At 39.2% G+C, this 18,713-nt stretch overlaps 1 protein-coding gene across 5 annotated transcripts in view; it reads right to left on the bottom strand.

The window, feature by feature from the left end:
• The window catches only part of ZNF385B (zinc finger protein 385B), a 369,520-nt gene that overhangs the window by 20,303 nt on the left and 330,504 nt on the right, over window positions 1-18,713 (bottom strand). For all 5 annotated transcript variants that reach the window (XM_055572052.1, XM_055572053.1, XM_055572057.1 and 2 more), the window contains one exon: window positions 17,230-17,392. In XM_055572052.1, coding sequence (XP_055428027.1) covers window positions 17,230-17,392 — 163 coding nt within the window. The remainder of the gene's footprint in view (window positions 1-17,229; window positions 17,393-18,713) is intronic.

The following is an 18,713-nucleotide window of genomic DNA, read 5'->3' as shown; positions in this document are numbered from 1 at the left end:
AGCTGCTCCACATAGGGACCCTTCCAAGAAGTGCCCACATCAACTGATGACCTTACAGTTGTATATTAGAATTGTCAGCAAAGACTCCTGAATTCTTCCCTCTTTTATCCTCTACATTTAATGAATGACCAAAATTTATTGATACTACCTCCTAAATACCTCTTCTGTCAGCCTTATTCACCTTTTCATCCCATAGACATTTATTCAGCATCTACCATCTGCCACTGTCTCATTTCAGGCCCCCATTTATCCTCCTTGGATCATCATAAAACTTCTTTAGAGATATTGTTACTTCCACTCTACTCTCCAAGTCTTTCCCTCTCAACCCCTGCTCTATGTTCTCATAATCCTCTTCATATAATTATATTTTGATCTCACACTAACTGCAATGTTTTACACTTAAATTCATTACCAGGATAGAGATATTCTTATGCTCTAGAACAATGTTTTAATTAATCTTTGTGTCCAATATTCAGAAAATCATAGGTGGACAATAAGTTTGTTGAGGTAAGGAATATTTAACTCATTGCAGTGTTTTCTAGCCTCACAAGTAAAAATACTAGAAAAATCCACAGTTAACAGCCAAATCATAACTAGTGAAATGAATATAGATAGAATGGATAAATACATTTTAGCCATTGATTATGTAAAGTACTTGAATAATTATTTCCAAAGGTTATATATATATGTTTATATATGCATATCAAATATCAATGCATATATATCTTTACAAATCCTACACAAACTTACATATAAATAATAAGCAGGTACCTTTGCCAGAAAATCTAAAGTACATGTGAAAACACAAATATCACAAAAATATAGCCAGACCTCTTTGCAACTTAACTGGTGTCTGGGTCTCAGGAAGGTTTCTCATGGGCTCTTTGTGTTTGGAAACTCATCAGAGGTTTGTAGCCCAACAACCCACCTGACCAATCAGTAACCGTAAGGAGTCAGTAACAAATTACATCATCTCACTATACTCATCTAACTCAATAGAGGAACTAAAAAGCCTCTTGATGAAAGTGAAAGTGGAGAGTGAAAAAGTTGTCTTAAAGCTCAACATTCAGAAAATGAAGATCATGGCATCCAGTCCCATCACTTCATGGGAAATAGATGGGGAAACAGTGGAAACAGTGTCAGATTTCATTTTTTGGGGCTCCAAAATCACTGCAGATGGTGACTGCAGCCATGAAATTAAAAAACGCTTACTCCTTGGAAGGAAAGTTATGACCAACCTAGACAGCATTCTAAAAAGCAGAGACATTACTTTGCCAACAAAGGTCCGTCTAGTCCAGGCTATGGTTTTTCCAGTGGTCATGTATGGATGTGAGAGCTGGACTGTGAAGAGAGCTGAGCACCAAAGAATTGATGCTTTTGAGCTGTGGTGTTGGAGAAGACTCTTAAGAGTCCCTTGGACTGCAAGGAGATCCAACCAGTCCATTCTAAAGGAATCAGTCCTGGGTGTTCATTGGAAAGGCTGATGTTGAAGGTGAAACTCCAATACTTTGGCCACCTTATGTGAAGAGCTGACCCATTTGAAAAGATCCTGATGCTGGGAAAGATTGAGGTCAGGAGGAGAAGGGGACGACAGAGGATGAGATGGCATCACTGACTCAATGGATATGAGTTTGGGTGGACTCCGGGAGTTGGTGATGGACAGGGAGGCCTGGCGTGCTGCGATTCATGGGGTCACAAAGAATCTGGCATGACTGAGTGACTGAACTGAACTGATACTCATCTGAGTTATCAACAATTAAATGATTGATAAACTTATGCAACAATGCTCTTTAAGAAATTCCAAGTACTATGTCTTGTGGTATTATTTAACTTTCCTCGCCCTTTTAGATATCAGATGTAGGTTTTGTATCCTAGTGAGGATACCACTCATGACCAACCCAAACCCCTAAGACACATCATCTTTAGCAGGTGGCCTGAGACTGACCCAGTATATTCTGAGTCCTATAGTCGCCCATTTGTGCCTCCTCCACCTAGGAGCCTCATTTGGACTTGATCTAATTCCAAATGTCCACAAGGGTTACCCATGTAGTATAGTATTGTCCAACTTATTTCACAACACCTGCCAGTTAGCTCACCTGCTTAGACAGTCACAAGACTTCTCGTTGGAAAATGTTGATCTCAGTGCTCCACTTGAGGGTGAATCGCTGGACCACTTTGAAAGTGGAAAGAATAAGCCATATAGAATTTTCCATATGGCTTATGATATGTAAAACGAAGTAAAGGACTTGCATGACAAGCTCAGAAACACCAAAAAGCTAAGTACCAACATGGAAATGAAAGCTAGTTTATGAAATTCTCATAGCACTAAAATATTATACAGTGGGTCAATATGATGCTTGTGGGCCCTTTCCACCTAATGCCATGTTACCATGGCTCTAGCTAAATTCCAGAAATCTTGTCTCTTCAAGCATGGTTTATCACTGTGATGCTTGCTAATTCCTAATTAACTGTGTTTATGTCTAATTTTCATATCTTGGCCTTTAGACTAATCCTGGAAGCACGGGAAATTAGCTATAAATAAAAGTGACTCTACTGAATTGGAATGTGCATGCACTTACGATTAAAAAACAAAAAAGCGTATTTAAGTAACTTAGGACCCATCAGTCAGGTGGCTAATTTTATAAGTTCAAAACAGGTCCTGTGATGTAATTTTCTGCCAGGCTCAATAGTGACTGAGGACATCCCTGCCCTTTCCATTTGAAAGCCTGTGTCAATCAGGTTCTGGCCAATGGGCTACACCCCCCTCAGTGATTTTGTGACCCAGTGAAATGATAGTCACTGCCCTCCTTGTCTGAGCACCATATGACACCTGCTCCATCGTCCCTTGTGCCACTTTGTTTGAGAGCAGAAGCTGCCAATCTCGCACTCAGATAAAACAGTGGCATCTCCAAATATCTCCATGTTGGAAGCTGGCAGCTTACACTCTGTATCAATGAGCTGGCACTGATATAGTGAACTTGTCACTTCTAAGTGAGCACAAAAGAGGGCTTATTTGCTAGACCTTGAATCTAATGAACAGCTTTCTCCTATTTTGTATAGTTTCCCAGTCATTTGACTTATACAAGAGAGAAATCATATTTCGACTTCTTCAGGTTGAAAAATTGCCCCTTTTCTGATTTGTCACCAAGAGATGTGACACAGTTATTTCTGAGGCAGCTTTATTATGGAAAACAGAATAAGTAACTCATGTCACTCAAATCAAATCCCTCGGGGAATAGGTCCAGTAGCGATTTAAAAGCCAGGAGTAAGATTAAAAACTAATTTTCTAGGTGGGATGAGGAACAGGTTCTTTTTCTTCTAAACTAATGGCCCTTCACAGAGGAAACATTCACAAGGTACAAAGGGGATATTTGAATTCTCCTCCCCCCATCTTCTTCCTTTCTAGATGCAGACTTTAGGCTTAGCTTTGAGGCTCCAGGCAGGGTGAGGAGCACGCTGATGATGGAAAGGTCAGCCTGAGAGGTACTGAGGAAACTGAGTCCTCACCTAAAATGTATATCTTTACCTAATAGAGAATGTATAAAACATTGTCAGCCAACAAGTTTATTGCCTTAGGCTGTTCCAAGAGATAGGTACAGGCTTTTACTCTTCATGGACTTAACTGGGTACTGCCTGCCCTAAGGAGACTGTGTAGACTTTCAGGGGCTGGACTGCCCAGGTATAAGAAAACTACCAACCCCTTAAAAATACATCGCTAAAAGGCAATCATACTTCTCCATTTCAAATCTAGCATTTGTACCTAAATTCAATCTGCTGCTTTATTGCAAAGTTGTCAAAACCAGCTTTATACTTCAGACATACAGGTTGCAGGAAAAAGTCTGTCGACCAAAGAAAGTCTCCTTTAAAAAGGTGAGATTGATTTAAGAAGCCTGATCTCTAAAGGGGTTTGTCTAGGGTGTCTCATCATGCTTAGGGGTACTGCAACATGGGGGCTTATGACTGTGACCATGATGAAATTGAGCAAGAGATATGACATTGTACTGCAGACTGTGAGCTTCCCAACTATAATACAAAACAAATGGCTAAGAGTTTCTTTCTTGCCCAGCTTTGCCCCAAGGTATATAAACCTCATTAAGTCATTGGTTGTGGTGGTGGTTTAGCTCTAAGTTGCATCCTACTCTTGCAACCCCATGGACTGTAGTCCACCAGGCTCCTCTGTCCATGGGATTTCCCAAGCAAGAATAGTGGAATAAGTTGCCATTTCCTTCCCCAGGGCATCTTCCCCATCCAGGGTTTGAACCAGCATCTTAAACCCGCGTCTCCTGCACTGCAGGCAGATTCTTTACTACTGAGCCACCAAGGACGCTGCATCAACTCATTAGAAGAAATTCTTTTGCAAGGAATATGGTATGTGAAGAACAGAGAGAGAGAGAGGAAAAAAAAAAAAAAACCCACAATCCTCTTAAACACTAAACAGGAGTTTTTAACCTGGAGTCTGTGGACTTCCAAGGGGTCCATGAGTTCTCAGGATCCATGAACTTGGATGACAAAAAGATATAGATATTTTCATTTATCTCTAACTGAAATTCACCATATCCTTCAATTATAAATGAAGGCAACAAACTACAGCAGTCTGGGTAATACATTTACCTTTGTCACCCACACATGTCAGGTATTTTTAAATGAGATATTACAGTTGTCATAGAAAGGTTAAATACTGTTTAGCAACACTTCAAAATTATGGCAGATATGAGACCAGCTGTTAGATCTTATTTAATGCATTATTGGTATACTACTGTATCATAACAAACATTGACAATGGTATTTTAATACAAGTGGTTTCCTTTGTAAAACTATCAATTTCATTTTATGGATTTAAAAACACCATTCAGAGAATAGGCTTCACTAGTCAGCCACAGGAATACAGTGGCTAAGACTCTGCACTCCCAATGCAGGGAGCCCGGGTTCAACCCCTGATAAGGGAACTAGATCCCACATGCTACAACTAAGAGTTTGCATACTGCAACTAAAGATCCTGCATGCCACACTAAGCCTGAAAGCAGCCAAATAAATAAGTTAATAATAAAATAAAAAATTAAAAGATTAGAAAAAGAACCATTGTGTCTAGGCCCATGACTTCATTATGCCCATACCACCTTCATTTCTGTCCCTAGCCATCATTGCAACTACTTTCTCACCAACATCCTGAATTCCTTCTCTTGTCCCCAAGTGTTCTTTCATTGTCTCAGATGTTTACATAGGGCAGTCTTTCACATCTTCCATTGTATGCAGTACTGGTCCTTTTTCTGAGAATCCTCTTCCCTCCACCCCTAACCAGAGCCTCTGTGTCTCTCCCAACAGACAGAGACAGCTTCTGCTGCTGCTGCTAAGTCGCTTCAGTCGTGTCCGACTCTGTGCGACCCCATGGACTGCAGCCCACCAGGCTCCTCTGTCCATGGGATCCTCCAGGCAAGAACAATAGGGTGGGTTGCCATTTCCTTCTCCAATGCATGAAAGTGAAAAGTCAAAGTGAAGTCGCTCAGTCCTGTCTGACTCTTAGTGACCACATGGACTGCAGCCTACCAGGCTCCTCCGTCCATGGGATTTTCCAGGCAAGAGTACTGGAGTGGGGTGCCATTGCCTTCTCCAAGAGACAGCTTCAGTCTCCTGCTTAAGCTCTTCCTTCATTCCTAGACTAGATCAGATCCCTTTCTTTCTATCAACCTTGTCATCATCTGTTCAGTATTACCCTTCCAGCTGATATGCTCTAATGAGGGCAAAGCCCACAGTGGCCTGGTTCACTATCATGTATCCAGTGTGTACTGTCAGGCTGGGTACCTATGGGAGCTCAATAAATATGTGTAAATACATGCCCCAGAAAACCATTCTGTAACTTATGCTTTAATATATTTTGTAACTTTTTGATTTAATGTATTGTACTCTTGTTTCATGTTGTTACTTTTATTTACTTTAAAGCGGCATAATGTTCTATGGGGTGTAAGTACTTTTTAAAAATTATTTCCCTAGCTGATCATCCTGTTTTCAATTTTTACTAATGCTGTGATGAATGTCTTCATGTGTATCATTTTATTTTTCTTGCTTTGTATGTAGGATTATTTCCTTAGTATAAATTACAGGAAGAGGAGTTAATTCACCTATTGGAATTAACATTTTTATGGTTCTTGATTTATTCTATGACATTGCTTTCCAAAAGGATTCTCTCAATTTAAAATGCCATAAATAACATAAATAGAACATCTGCTAATGATTTTTCAAAGTACTTAAAATAACATTTGCTAGATAGTCATCACTGGATTGGTTAATAATGGGGTAAAATTTTTGTTGAAAAGGATAACATAAAAAACTTTAACTCAAAATGTAGTACACTAATTTCCACATTGAGGAAAATATTTTATTTGTTAACAGAGAACTAAGGACAAAGATATTGTGCTAGGGAAGACAAATTGTTTTACCTTAGACATGGCCATTTTGTTAGTTAAATGGGCAAAATTCATTGAAGACTCTATCTGAAGTTCAAATATTTGAAAGCAAGGAATAAAATAATCTCTATTATGACAAGAATTATGTCATTTCATATTGAAAAGAAAAAGAACATAATTTCTAGAGGCTTAGTAATTAATATATTAACAGCTTACAAGAAACAAAAAATTAAATACTAAGAATATTATGCAAGCTGTTAGAAATAAAATGTATGGACTGACAAATTTCTCCTTATTTACGGACATACATGCCATCAGGGACTTGTCAGGCAGGGCCATGTTTCTCCTTCTGATTACATGTTCCCTCCTACTCCTGTCATCTCAGTAGCCAACCTGGGCTTCAGGCTGGGCTGCTGCTTCACGAGTAGTACCCAATTTCTCCCTCAATAAATGAAGTTGTTTTGGGTTGTCCCTTGTTTTAATACCCTAGCTACACACAGAACAGACTGTTGACTTAGGAGGTGGGGCATCCGTCTTATTGAATATGAAGAGAGAGAGCTAGCCAGTGTTTTGCTGCCCTGTTCATATTCTAGGGAGGGTACCAGAGCTTACCCCATTAAATTCTTCTTAATGATAGTAGTCTAATATATGCTGACTGTGTGACTGCTGTGTGCAGGATGCAATGCCAGCATCCGCAGGGAACATAATGGATGATACGTTAACCAGTGGGAGACAAGTAGGAAGACATTTCCTGCATTACACAAATATGCACAGAAGAGCAAGACGGGTCCTTCCACAGCTTTAAATGTCCCACTGGGAGAGTTCAGGTTCATCAGACCCTAATGTCCTGGAATGAAGACAAAAATGCAAATAATTGAACTGAGCTAATAAATCAAGTGCTTTGCTGTGGCTTAGTGGTAAAGAATCTGCCTGCAGTGAGACTCGGGTTTGATCCCTAGGTTGGGAAGATCCCCTGGAGAAGGAAATGGCAACCCACTCCAGTATTCTTGCTTGGGAAATCCCATGGACAGAGGAGCCTGGTGGGCTACAGTCCATGGGGTTGCAAAGAGTCAGACTAAACAATAACAACAATAAAAGAAGCACATGAACGGATGTAAGTGTAGGTCACTGTTGCATGGCGTGAAGTGGTCATAAACTCAAAAGGACAGTGTCTTCAGTGAGCCAGGCACATTTATTGACTCAGTATTCTGACAACAATCATGGGAGGTAGATATCAGCTCCCCCATTTTATAGATGGGGAAAGAGAAGGTCAATGAACATTACTTAGTCAGAGTAAAACATTCAGTGAGAGGTGGAAATAATCAAGCCTATGCTCTTTCTACTACATGCTAGGTAGGTAAAAGCACTCAAGAATCATACCTTGGTTAATATATCTTTATCCAAAGCTACTCAAAAATTGATTTTTAAAAAACAGTTGTAAAATAGAATGGGGAAAGAAATAATACACATTTCTGAGATGTCAGACCCAGTGAAAAAGAATTTCAAGCAGTCTTCAAAAAGCATGTACAGGAAAGTTCATGAACCTTCATCTAAAGGCAGTGTATCATGGTAGCGAATTTGAGGGATCACCTGGGTGAGACCTTGAAACTACTTTTCATCTGAATGACTCTGAGCCATTATTTCCCCTCTCTAGGCCTCATGTTCTAGTATCCCTCAAAGGATTTTTTATAATTAAATAAGATAATCTATATAAAATGTTTAGACATTGGTACTTTGTGCAGATCACAACAAACTGTGGAAAATTCTTTTCTTTTCTTTTTTTTTAGTTTTTTAAAAAATTTTATTGTATAGTTGATATATAATTTTTTTTTAAACTTTAAAAAGTTGTATTAGTTTTGCCAAATATCAAAATGAATCCGCCACAGGTATACATGTGTTCCTCATCCTGAACCCTCCTCCCTCCTCCCTCCCCATACCATCCCTCTGGGTCGTCCCAGTGCACCAGCCCCAAGCATCCAGTATTGTGCATTGAACCTGGACTGGCAACTCGTTTCATACATGATATTTTACATGTTTCAATGCCATTCTCCCAAATCTTCCCACCCTCTCCCTCTCCCACAGAGTCCATAAGACTGTTCTATACATCAGTGTCTCTTTTGCTGTCTCGTACACAGGGTTATTGTTACCATCTTTCTAAATTCCATATATATGTGTTAGTATACTGTATTGGTGTTTTTCTTTCTGGCTTACTTCACTCTGTATAATAGGCTCCAGTTTCATTCTTAAAGAGATGAAAAAGTTGGCTTAAAACTCAACATTCAGAAAACTAAGATCATGGCATCTGGTCCCATCACTTCATGGCAAATGATGGGGAAGCAATGGAAACAGTGAGAGACTATTTTTTTTGGCTCCAAAATTACTGCAGATGGTGACTGCAGCCATGAAATTAAAAGACGCTTGCTCCTTGGAAGAAAAACTATAACCAACCTAGACAGCATTTTAAAAAGCAGAGATACTACTTTGCCGACCAAGGCCCATCTAGTCAAAGCTACGGTTTTTCCAGTAGTCATGTATGGATGTGAGAGTTGGACTATAAAGAAAGCTGAGCATCAAAGAATTGATGCTTTTGAACTGTGGTGTTGGAGAAGACTCTTGAGAGGCCCTTGGACTGCAAGGAGATCCAAACAGTCCATCCTAAAGGAAGTTAGTCCTGAAGATTCATTGGAAAGACTGATGCTAAAGCTGAAACTCCAATATTTTGGCCACTGATGTGAAGAACTGACTCATTGGAAAAGACCCTGATGCTAGGAAAGATTGAAGGCAGGAGGAGAAGGAGATGACACAGGATGAGATTGTTGGATGGCATCACTGACTCAATGGACATGAGTTTAGCAGGCTCTGGGAGTTGGTGATGGACGGAGAAGCCTGGTGCTCTGTAGTCCATGGGGTCGCAAAGAGTCAGATACGACTGAGTGACTGAACTGAATTGAACCAGGCATATAATGATATACATTAATTATCAGTTGTACTGCTGTTAAAGTTATTTTTTGCATATAAGTCTAATAAGCTTGGATCTGTTTTATCTGTTTTCTAGAATATACTATATTAGGTGCAGCATATAAAAGATGATGAAAGCTGACTACCACAAGGGCCAGCTGTCACCTCATTGAAAGTAGCTGAAATAAGACCCCACAGGAGGACCAAAAACAAACGAACAACCCCTCCAAAACTGTAAGAACACCAATAATAGTTTTAATTATGCTTTACACTTTGCAAAGTCCTTTTGCAATCATTTCCTTTGATTCACACAACGCTACTGATTGTAGGGAGGGCATTACTCCCACTTTACCAATGAGAAAAAAGAGTCTCAGAGAATGGAATGCCTTCTCTAGAATCATAGCTAGTCAAAAGAGTAAAGAGTACCACAGTCTATAGATGTGCTGTGCAATATGGTAGCCATATGTGGCTACTTAAATAAAATTAAATATGCAGCTCCTCAGGAGCACAAACCACATTTCAAGAGCTGAATAGTTCATGGCACTCGTGTTGGACAACCCAGATTACAGATCATCTTCTTCACCATAGAAGGTTTTATTGAGTTATACTGGTCTATAGAAATGAGAGCACCAAACCATTACTGCATAATACTATGCCCAGTGTCCATGAGAGTGAACCTGATTCTCAGAGAAAGATGTCAGGGAAAAGGAAAATACTTTAGAAATGTTTTTATGAAAAACACTAAACTTTTAACTCTAGAGTTAAATTTGTGTGGCACTAGGCTATAAGCCGGAGAAGGCAATGGCACCCCACTCCAGTACTCTTGCCTGGAAAATCCCGTGGACGGAGGAGCCTGGTAGGCTGCAGTCCATGGGGTCGCAAAGAGTCTGACACGACTGAGTGACTTCACTTTCCCTTTTCACTTTCATGCATTGGAGAAGGAAACGGGAACCCACTCCAGTGTTCTTGCCTGGAGAATCCCAGGGATGGGAGAGCCTGGTGGGCTGCCGTCTATGGGGTCACACAGAGTCGGACACGACTGAAGTGACTTAGCAGCAGCAGCAGCAGCAGCAGCAGGCTATAAGCATCATCAGAACTGCCCAGAATCCGCCAAAGTACCTAGAACCAGTGCTCTGCACACAGAATCTACAAATAGTTATTTAGTAGTTCTATTTCATGATTGACTCATTTCAGGAAAATATGTCAGTGTAAGAGAATTCTTCCCGAAACAAATAAATTGAATGTCATAAAAATGTAATAATCTTTGTTAAAATCTCGAAGGAATTTATGTTTGTACATTTATAAAATTTAGTGTCCATACAAAGTTGTTTTATATTTCAATATCTATTTGATGCAGAAAAGTTGTAAATAAATGTAATCAAAAGAGATGATGCCAGTTAAAATAAATGTCTGAAGATGAGAAAAATTTTTAATAATGATATAAGCCTTAAAATAATGGTTTATAACATATCCCCAGTAAGTCATAAGTTAACAGATCCTCAGTAAATCATAAGTTGGTCTTAACTTTTGGTTCATTTTCTTAGAGCAACACTAGGAAATAACTTTCATAAGTGGAGAGCCTGACAATAAGTGCTCAGTATTGCTTCAAAGCAATATAAAATGCTCAGAAGTTTCAGAAGTTAGTTTCCAGAGGATGACTAATACTTGACTACACAAGAGTCATCAGCCTTGCCTGGCAGGATGGTGCTGTCAAATTCAAGGTGCGCAGACAAAGATGGAGGCAGTTTCATTTTTTAAATTGACTTTGAACGTCTTAATGATATATGTACATTTCATGGAAATATGAGCTTTAGTATAATGGTCTGTTCTCTTTAGACAGATGGGACTCAATTTATGTTCTACATGATTGTATCCCAGAATTTCAGCCTTAAGATGTTTGTCATAATATAGTTAATCTATTATTTTATGAGGGCTACTAAATCTTGGCCTCCTGAATTTGGGTAGATGCATGCCAAATTTATGATGGCGCTTGTCTAAAAATGACAGATGCTGCCAAAGCAGAAAACTATCATTTTCTTCTACTCAACAGCACAAGGTCTTGGTGCGAGAGACAGAAATGGGGGAAAGAGGCATTTACAAAGACCTTGCTGGCTAATCAATGGAGTCCTGCAGCAGTCAGTGGAAATGAGAAGCTGTCAGTTGGGAAACTTAGCCCCATTTGTAACAACACATAAAAATTGTGAAACACACAGGGGAACCCATAAAAATGACGAGGCGAGGGTCTCCATTTGTATCTTTGGCAGAAAAACTCTTCGGCAAAATTGAAAAATGCAGTTTCATAAGGTAATGGGATGACCATAAAAAGCTGAACTGTAGCCTTTCCAGGCAAATCGTACTGATGTACTAGTTGATAACTGCTCTGGGTTCACACCTGAGGAATTCCCACCATGCAAAAGCACATTATGCTGGAAACTAAAACAGGTTTTGAGATGTCCTCACTTCTTTCCTTCCTTCTTAGGTATTTTCTGGTACTGTCATCTCTATCTCCATGTTATGGTCATGGGTATAGGATAAACAGGGCTTCCCAGGTGGCGCTGGTGGTAAGGAATCGGCCTGCCAATGCAGGAGACATAAGAGACGTGGGTTCAGTCCCTGGGTTGGGAAGATCCCATGGAGGAGGGCATGGCAACCCACTCCACTATTCTTGCCTGGAGAACCCCATGGACAGAGGAGGCTGGTGGGCTATGGTCCATAGGATTGCAAAGAGTCAGACAGGACTGAAGTGACTTGCACACACGCATACACATAGGGGATAAACAAAACAGTGTTTCTGTGCCCAGTGGAAATCTTTTAGAGGGGTGATCCAAATGCTACTGAAATTGTGGACAACATTCAGGAAAATCCACTGGACCTCTGAGGAGGCAGCCAAGGCTCTGCCATATTGGTGATGCTCTTGCCCTCTGCTGACCTCTATCTCAAGGAGTGTGTCTGCCTCCAGTTACATAAAGTCAACATCTGTCAAGCAGGAGCTTTGAGAACAACTTGTCATTTACGTGAAATGAGTGTTTCCATTCAAACTTGTCCTTGAAAAAATCTCTAACTCCTAAAGCTTTGGTCTCTTGCAGTTAAATGAAACAGACAACATATTGCACAGAAACGAAGGATTATCAATAAAACAAAGCCTTAATGGCCCTTTCACTGCCACATCTCCTACTGAAAAATACCGCGAGATAGCAAACAATTTAAAAGTAATACATAATCCTACTCAATAGTCCTTAAAAAAATGGGTTAGTGGTTTCTGACATTGCCCACTGGGACACTTGTATTAATTTTTCCAAGTAAGGAAAGTTTAGAAGTAATGGGAACAGTGGAATCTGCATGGGACCAGAAGCCCCAAGTTCCTGCTCTGACTCTACTGGGATATGAGTGGTGCAAGCTCACAAAGCCATTTCATTTTTCTAAGACCCAGGTCCTTCAATGCTGCCATATTTTTGGGAGCAGCTTGAAGGTGGCTACTGTATGCTATTTTTCTCTGTAGTCCTAAGAGACAATACAGTAAAACGAACAAAACCCCACTACTTTGGAAGCTCCTTGGGAGCAAGAAAGTGTCTTTCTGTTCATTGCTGTACCCTAGAAATGGCAAATGTTATAGATGCACTACGCTAGTTAGCATAGATAATAAATACTTGCTGAGTGAATAAGCGGATATAGAGTTTATTGTGTGCATGTATGAAAGAGGGATACTAGTCTCAGCCTGACCAGTCACAGGGTTGTTGAGGGGGTCATACAAAAATAGTTATGTGACTGGATTTTACAAACTGAACAAACCCAAGGTATTCCTATTGTTACATTTTAAGCAGAACATGTTGGTTCCATCATCTTTTGCTCTTAATTGCATTTATAAATATATCTATAGCATTTTGAATCATTCTATCTGCTATCATCTTTTTAGACAGCAACTGATTAAAAGCTGTTTAGCTTTAAATAGCTTTATATACTTTGAGTTAGACGTGTATTTTCCCCATCTTGATACCTAATTAATTAAAAAAATCTTGTGCTAAAGACTAGACATATGGACCATTAGGTTGATCTATCACAATATTTTATCTCTAGGTTAATTATCAAAATATTTCATTATTTTCACGAAATAAGGTTTTCCAAAGGCTCTGTTTTTTGAGTCTGATTCGAGTGGTTAAATGCTGTCACAAAGAGCATTCAACATGATGTATGGGGCATATTATCACAGGGAAGGGTACTGTCATATGGCATTATGACACTTGAACTCCAGGGAGAAATTTGGGTAGAGTGTCTGGCCAATATGTTCTAGCCATCTTCCTGAAGCTGCCTAATGCTTGCTGTGTCTTGACCCCAATTTTCCCAAAGCACATTTATCCTCCCTCCTGCAAAGTTTTGAACTCCCACTGATACATCATGAAAAGTGGGGATAGATCCTAGACGACTAGAAAGCTATTTCTTTGGATTTTATGTTTAATTCTATTCTAACTTCTAAAACGTGAATAGGACAGCTATCCTTGCCTGAAATAAAACATATTTAGTTTTTTTCAATCATGTGGTCAGAGCTTCTTATAATAAATGAAATTCCTGTTACTGTAGTTTAAACTCATTTTCTTTACAGATTTGAAAGAAAAAAAGGAGAGAGAGAAAGCTTCCAATAATACCCTGAACTTTTTATATCTGATAGTTTCATTATAACAAATCTCAGATCCAGACACAACATGATCAAATTATGTCTCCAAATGCATCATAAAAAATGGTTGCCCCAGTTGTTAAAATAGCAGGTAAAAAGGCTTTTCTAGCTCTTAGAAGATTGTTAGGTCACTGCTTAGAATAAATAATCTGTGTTCTCAGGGAGTAAAGTGAGATCATCTGTCAGTCCCATACTTGTCAGATTCTTTGAAATGACATTTTTTTCTCGACTGATTTTCAGTGAATCCCCAGATGCTGTACTCCCAGAAGCTCCCTCCCTTAAAAGTTGGCTATTTCCTCTTCCTCAGGATTTGCCCTCATTGGACAATACTCTATTGCTAAGTTATTGATGCTAAAATATGAGAAAGGAAATTGAATTACTAAATCTTTTGGATGCTCTGAATGCCTGGATTTTGAAATGCTAGCTGAGATACCATGTTACTAGCATATTCCCTTTTTACTCAAATATCTCAGAATCACATAGACACTGCTTAAACTCACTTGATAGGAACTCTTCATTCAAAACAAAAAGATCAATGCTAGTGAATTTCAGTCTTGTAAGAATTATCAGTCAACCATGACTTCTCACTGTGACTGTTACTCTCCTTTTTGGCTGACTCCTTAGAGGCAGCGTTGTCTGAAATAAAACACTTCAGTTAATTAAGTACCACACTCCTTCCTATTCCCTCCCCCTTCCCTCTGTGACCCACTTAGACTGTTTATGAAGGTGTGGTCCCTGTGTCTCCTATTCTCCTAAAGTAAGTGGGGTTTTAAACAAAATCAAAACCAGTTACCAAAATGTCATGACCATCTCTCATAATAATGTTATGACAAAAGGAACTTTTTAAGGATTTAGAAATAGGTGGTCAACAATAGGTTTTGTATTACATTATTTAGACCAGATTTCCCATCTGGGCAAACTTTCTAATTTTCTAACTTGAAAATTGTACAAAACATATGTGTAAATTCTTGCTTAGAAGCCAACATTTAGTTGAAGGTGGAAAAAAAAAAACCATATATCTATTTAGCAAATATAACCTTTATTTTTAAATAGTGCCATTTTCCAACAGCTTTGGTATTGCTTTTATAGATATAATAGGACAAATTAAATGTTTCACTAGTATTAATATTTAAAACATGGAGAAACAAAAAAGTAATTTGAATGACCTAACCAATGACTTGCCTACTAATTTATGAAGATTTTGAGTACAAAGAACATGGAAAAGTGAGGTAACCCTCAAATACATATAGCTTCCATGATTTCTAATCCAAGTCTGGACAATGACATGGTGAGTGAGGTCAATACTGCTGGACCACAGGTATTTTGGGGGGTACATAGGGGAGTGGCAGAAGCAGCAGAGGATATAGGATTAAAGACAACCACATAGCTACTGGAGAAGAGACTCTGGGCTTGAGATTTGTTTTTCTCTCCCCACTGTCATCTCCTAGGGTTCTTCTAGATCCCAGTTCTCTTTCCTTGTTTGTACCACTACTGTACTTGATCTTGGTGTGTACCTATTACCTGCTAGGCAAACATGATTATTTGTAAAGTCTTAAATAAGCTGAAGGAATGGAGTGACAATAACCTCCACTGCTTTTTATCATTTTGCTTATAAGGACTTCTGTGCATATGTAGCACAAGTCAGGTAAGAAAACCTTTCTCAGAATATTATTTCATAGAGGCAACAATATCCTGTAGAAAATGAAACCAGGCAGGAAGTCAGAGATGACGGATCCTGGTCTTCCAAACACTGGGTAACATTGGGCAGATAGCGGATGCAATGTGGACCTCACTGTGGCTTGCTGTTTTATAAACGGGAGATAATATTTGACTCTAACAACTGATAAGTCTGGGTTAAAGATTAACTTGCTAAAAGCAGAAAAAGGTTTTGTTCTTTGGAAGGGGAGAAGTGTGATGTAGTAATTTAGTATTTATTATCTGTTCATCAGGTATCACGATTTAGTGATCCTATCAAACAGAGAACAAAAGTCTTTTATCACCAAGTTTGAATCAGCTCATTCATTCCAGGCTTCAGAGCTTTGGGCACCAGCAGCTATGGGACCTCACCAATAATGGTCACTTTTTACATAGTCTCTTTGTCCGACGAGGGTTTTCTGAATCCTCCTTTTACAAATGGATTTGTTTTTCTCCCAAGCCCCTGGGCAACCACAGGAAAGCATTCTTAAGTCTCCTCCTCAAATTCTATAATGATTTGGAGAGGAGAAGAAAATCAGAAGAGCAGTGTGTGTCTGTGTGCTTCCAACAACAGAGAGGTGCCTAAAGAGAGAGTCGAACATAGGAGAAAAGGACCTCTCTCTCAGCTTTCCTTCATAGACGGTCACTGCAACAAGGAGACTCCTCCATCTTGGGTGCTGACGGGTGGCTGTGAACGTGTGGAAGCCTATTCAACATCCCATTTCATGGCATACCCACTAGAAATACAATTTTTTTCTCCTCTTCCTGAGTCATTCAGTTTGAACCTACTCAGAAAAACTGCTGAGTCACTGGGACTATGAAATAGAGACTCTTCTTAAGAGGCCCTTCCATGAGTAGCCCATTTCCGATTATATAAAGTTCTTTTAGTCAGCTCATAACTGTAAAGAGTTCCTTTAAAATCTTTGAGTTCATTTATAACTCTGAGGGGAAGTCTGCAAAGACCTTAAAAAATCAATAGCTTTTATTATTGGACACATTTCTAGATTCACTTAATAGTGTTACTCTCTCAAAAAACTTTACTCTCTTGCCCTTCATCTCCTCTTCACTGGGGTAAGAAAATATAAAAATGTCTGTTAATAAACAAGTTTAAGAATTCCTTGACTGAAAGATCCATTGCAAAAACCAAACATAAAAAGAATAGAGGGGAATAATAAACTTAGTATTTTAGACCCATTTCTTGATTTTTGTATAAACACAATGTGATCAAGAAGCTTCCACTTATTTTCATGCATATATTATATATATATATATTTTTTATACACACACATATATACTTAAAGGTATATATTTAACAACATGGAATGGTAACATATCAAATGCTTAGATTCCGTGCAAACACATAACCTTTCCTGTGAAGGAAATATATTCATAATATAAAAACGAATCATGGAGAGTAACATGCAACAGTGGAGGGGAAGAGAACGAGGTAGGGACAGAGGACCAGGAGGAACACAAAGAATGTAAAGAACAAAAAGTGTCATTGACCTGATTTGTCAGAGTTGTTGCCTGGGATTGGAGTGATGGAGCAGCTGGGATTAGCCTTTGCGCTGTCCTTGGAAGAAACCATTTTGGGTTTATTTTTCGTTGCCTCTAGTGCTTTGACCTTCTTGGCATGTTTACTTCCTTTGTAGTGGGCCTCGGCCTGGCTCTACAAAGGAGAACAAATCAGGCTCATTGTTTTGCTACTTACAAACACCACAATGGATGATCATGCAGGAAAAAGTACATTCAGTCATAGGCACCACAGACATTTATAGCTCAGCACTCAACTACGTTTTTGGCATTTAATGAGTAGCAGACCAGTATCTAAGAGATTTCTGCATACTGAGACCTTTTTTTATACAACACAGAGGACCTGTGTTTTTCAAAACCAGACATTATACAAGTGGACAAAAGGGTTAGGGCAAAACTGGGATGAAGGTGAACTTTGTCATTAATGTCTTCCCACCACTGCCCATCGGGGTTACTTGTCGAATGTTTGGCCGGAAACAAGCACCTTGAGTGTCCTACCCGGGTAAGACCTTACACGACCACTTCATTTAGTTTCCTTTTAGCTACAAATCTGTCTTCCCTGCACCTATATTTCTCTTGGCTCTGCTCTGAGAGCAAGTGATGTGACAAAGCAACCAGCTAGAGAGTGGAAATGGCAATACATGGTGGAGTCATCTCTATGTGCTTAACGTGTCATTCTGATGACCCCAATTCTAAGAATAGACAATAGAAGCCACAAAGGAATTAGGGACAATGCTTGCTTCTGATCTCAGATGTGATTCTGAAGTCAAAGCAGTTAGTACTACATTCACGTATACTCAAAGCATAGGTGAAACTGTGACTTCAATACTAGATCAAAAAAAAAAAAAAAGAAGAAGAGTGATCAAGGCAAGTGATTATTAAAAATTTTCAAAAGACAAAAAACAAGTTATGGAAAAACAAGAAAACATTTAGTGAATTTGCTGATTTTTGGAAAATTTTCCTCTACCTAAAGAACAAGGATTTTATCTTTTTGGCTTCTAGTATAATGCACATGTTAACTGAAGAATTAAGTATATTTGCTCCAATTTCAGAGAAAGCAATGGCACCCCACTCCAGTACTCTTGCCTGGAAAATCCCATGGACGGAGGAGCCTGGTGGGCTGCAGTCCACGGGGTTGCTAGGAGTCAGACACGACTGAGCGACTTCACTTTCCCTTTTCACTTTCATGCATTGGAGAAGGAAATGGCAACCCACTCCAATGTTCTTGCCTGGAGAATCCCAGGGACAGCGGAGCCTGGTGGGCTGCCGTCTATGGGGTCGCACAGAGTTGGACATGACTGACGCGACTTAGCAGCAGCAGCTCTAATTTCATTTAAAACAGACCCCCAAAATATAAACAAACTAAAACATATATTATATGGTGTATTAGCTTGGTTAGAAAGGTAAAGATGCTGATAAGCCTGTTATATAAAATAAGAAGCGAAAGCAAAAGTTTC

This window comes from Bubalus kerabau, chromosome 3, assembly GCF_029407905.1.
Source record: "Bubalus kerabau isolate K-KA32 ecotype Philippines breed swamp buffalo chromosome 3, PCC_UOA_SB_1v2, whole genome shotgun sequence".
NCBI classification, from domain to species: Eukaryota; Metazoa; Chordata; class Mammalia; order Artiodactyla; family Bovidae; genus Bubalus; species Bubalus kerabau.
The sequence above is the reverse complement of the archived record's forward strand: the minus strand, read 5'-3'. Positions and strand labels throughout refer to the sequence as shown.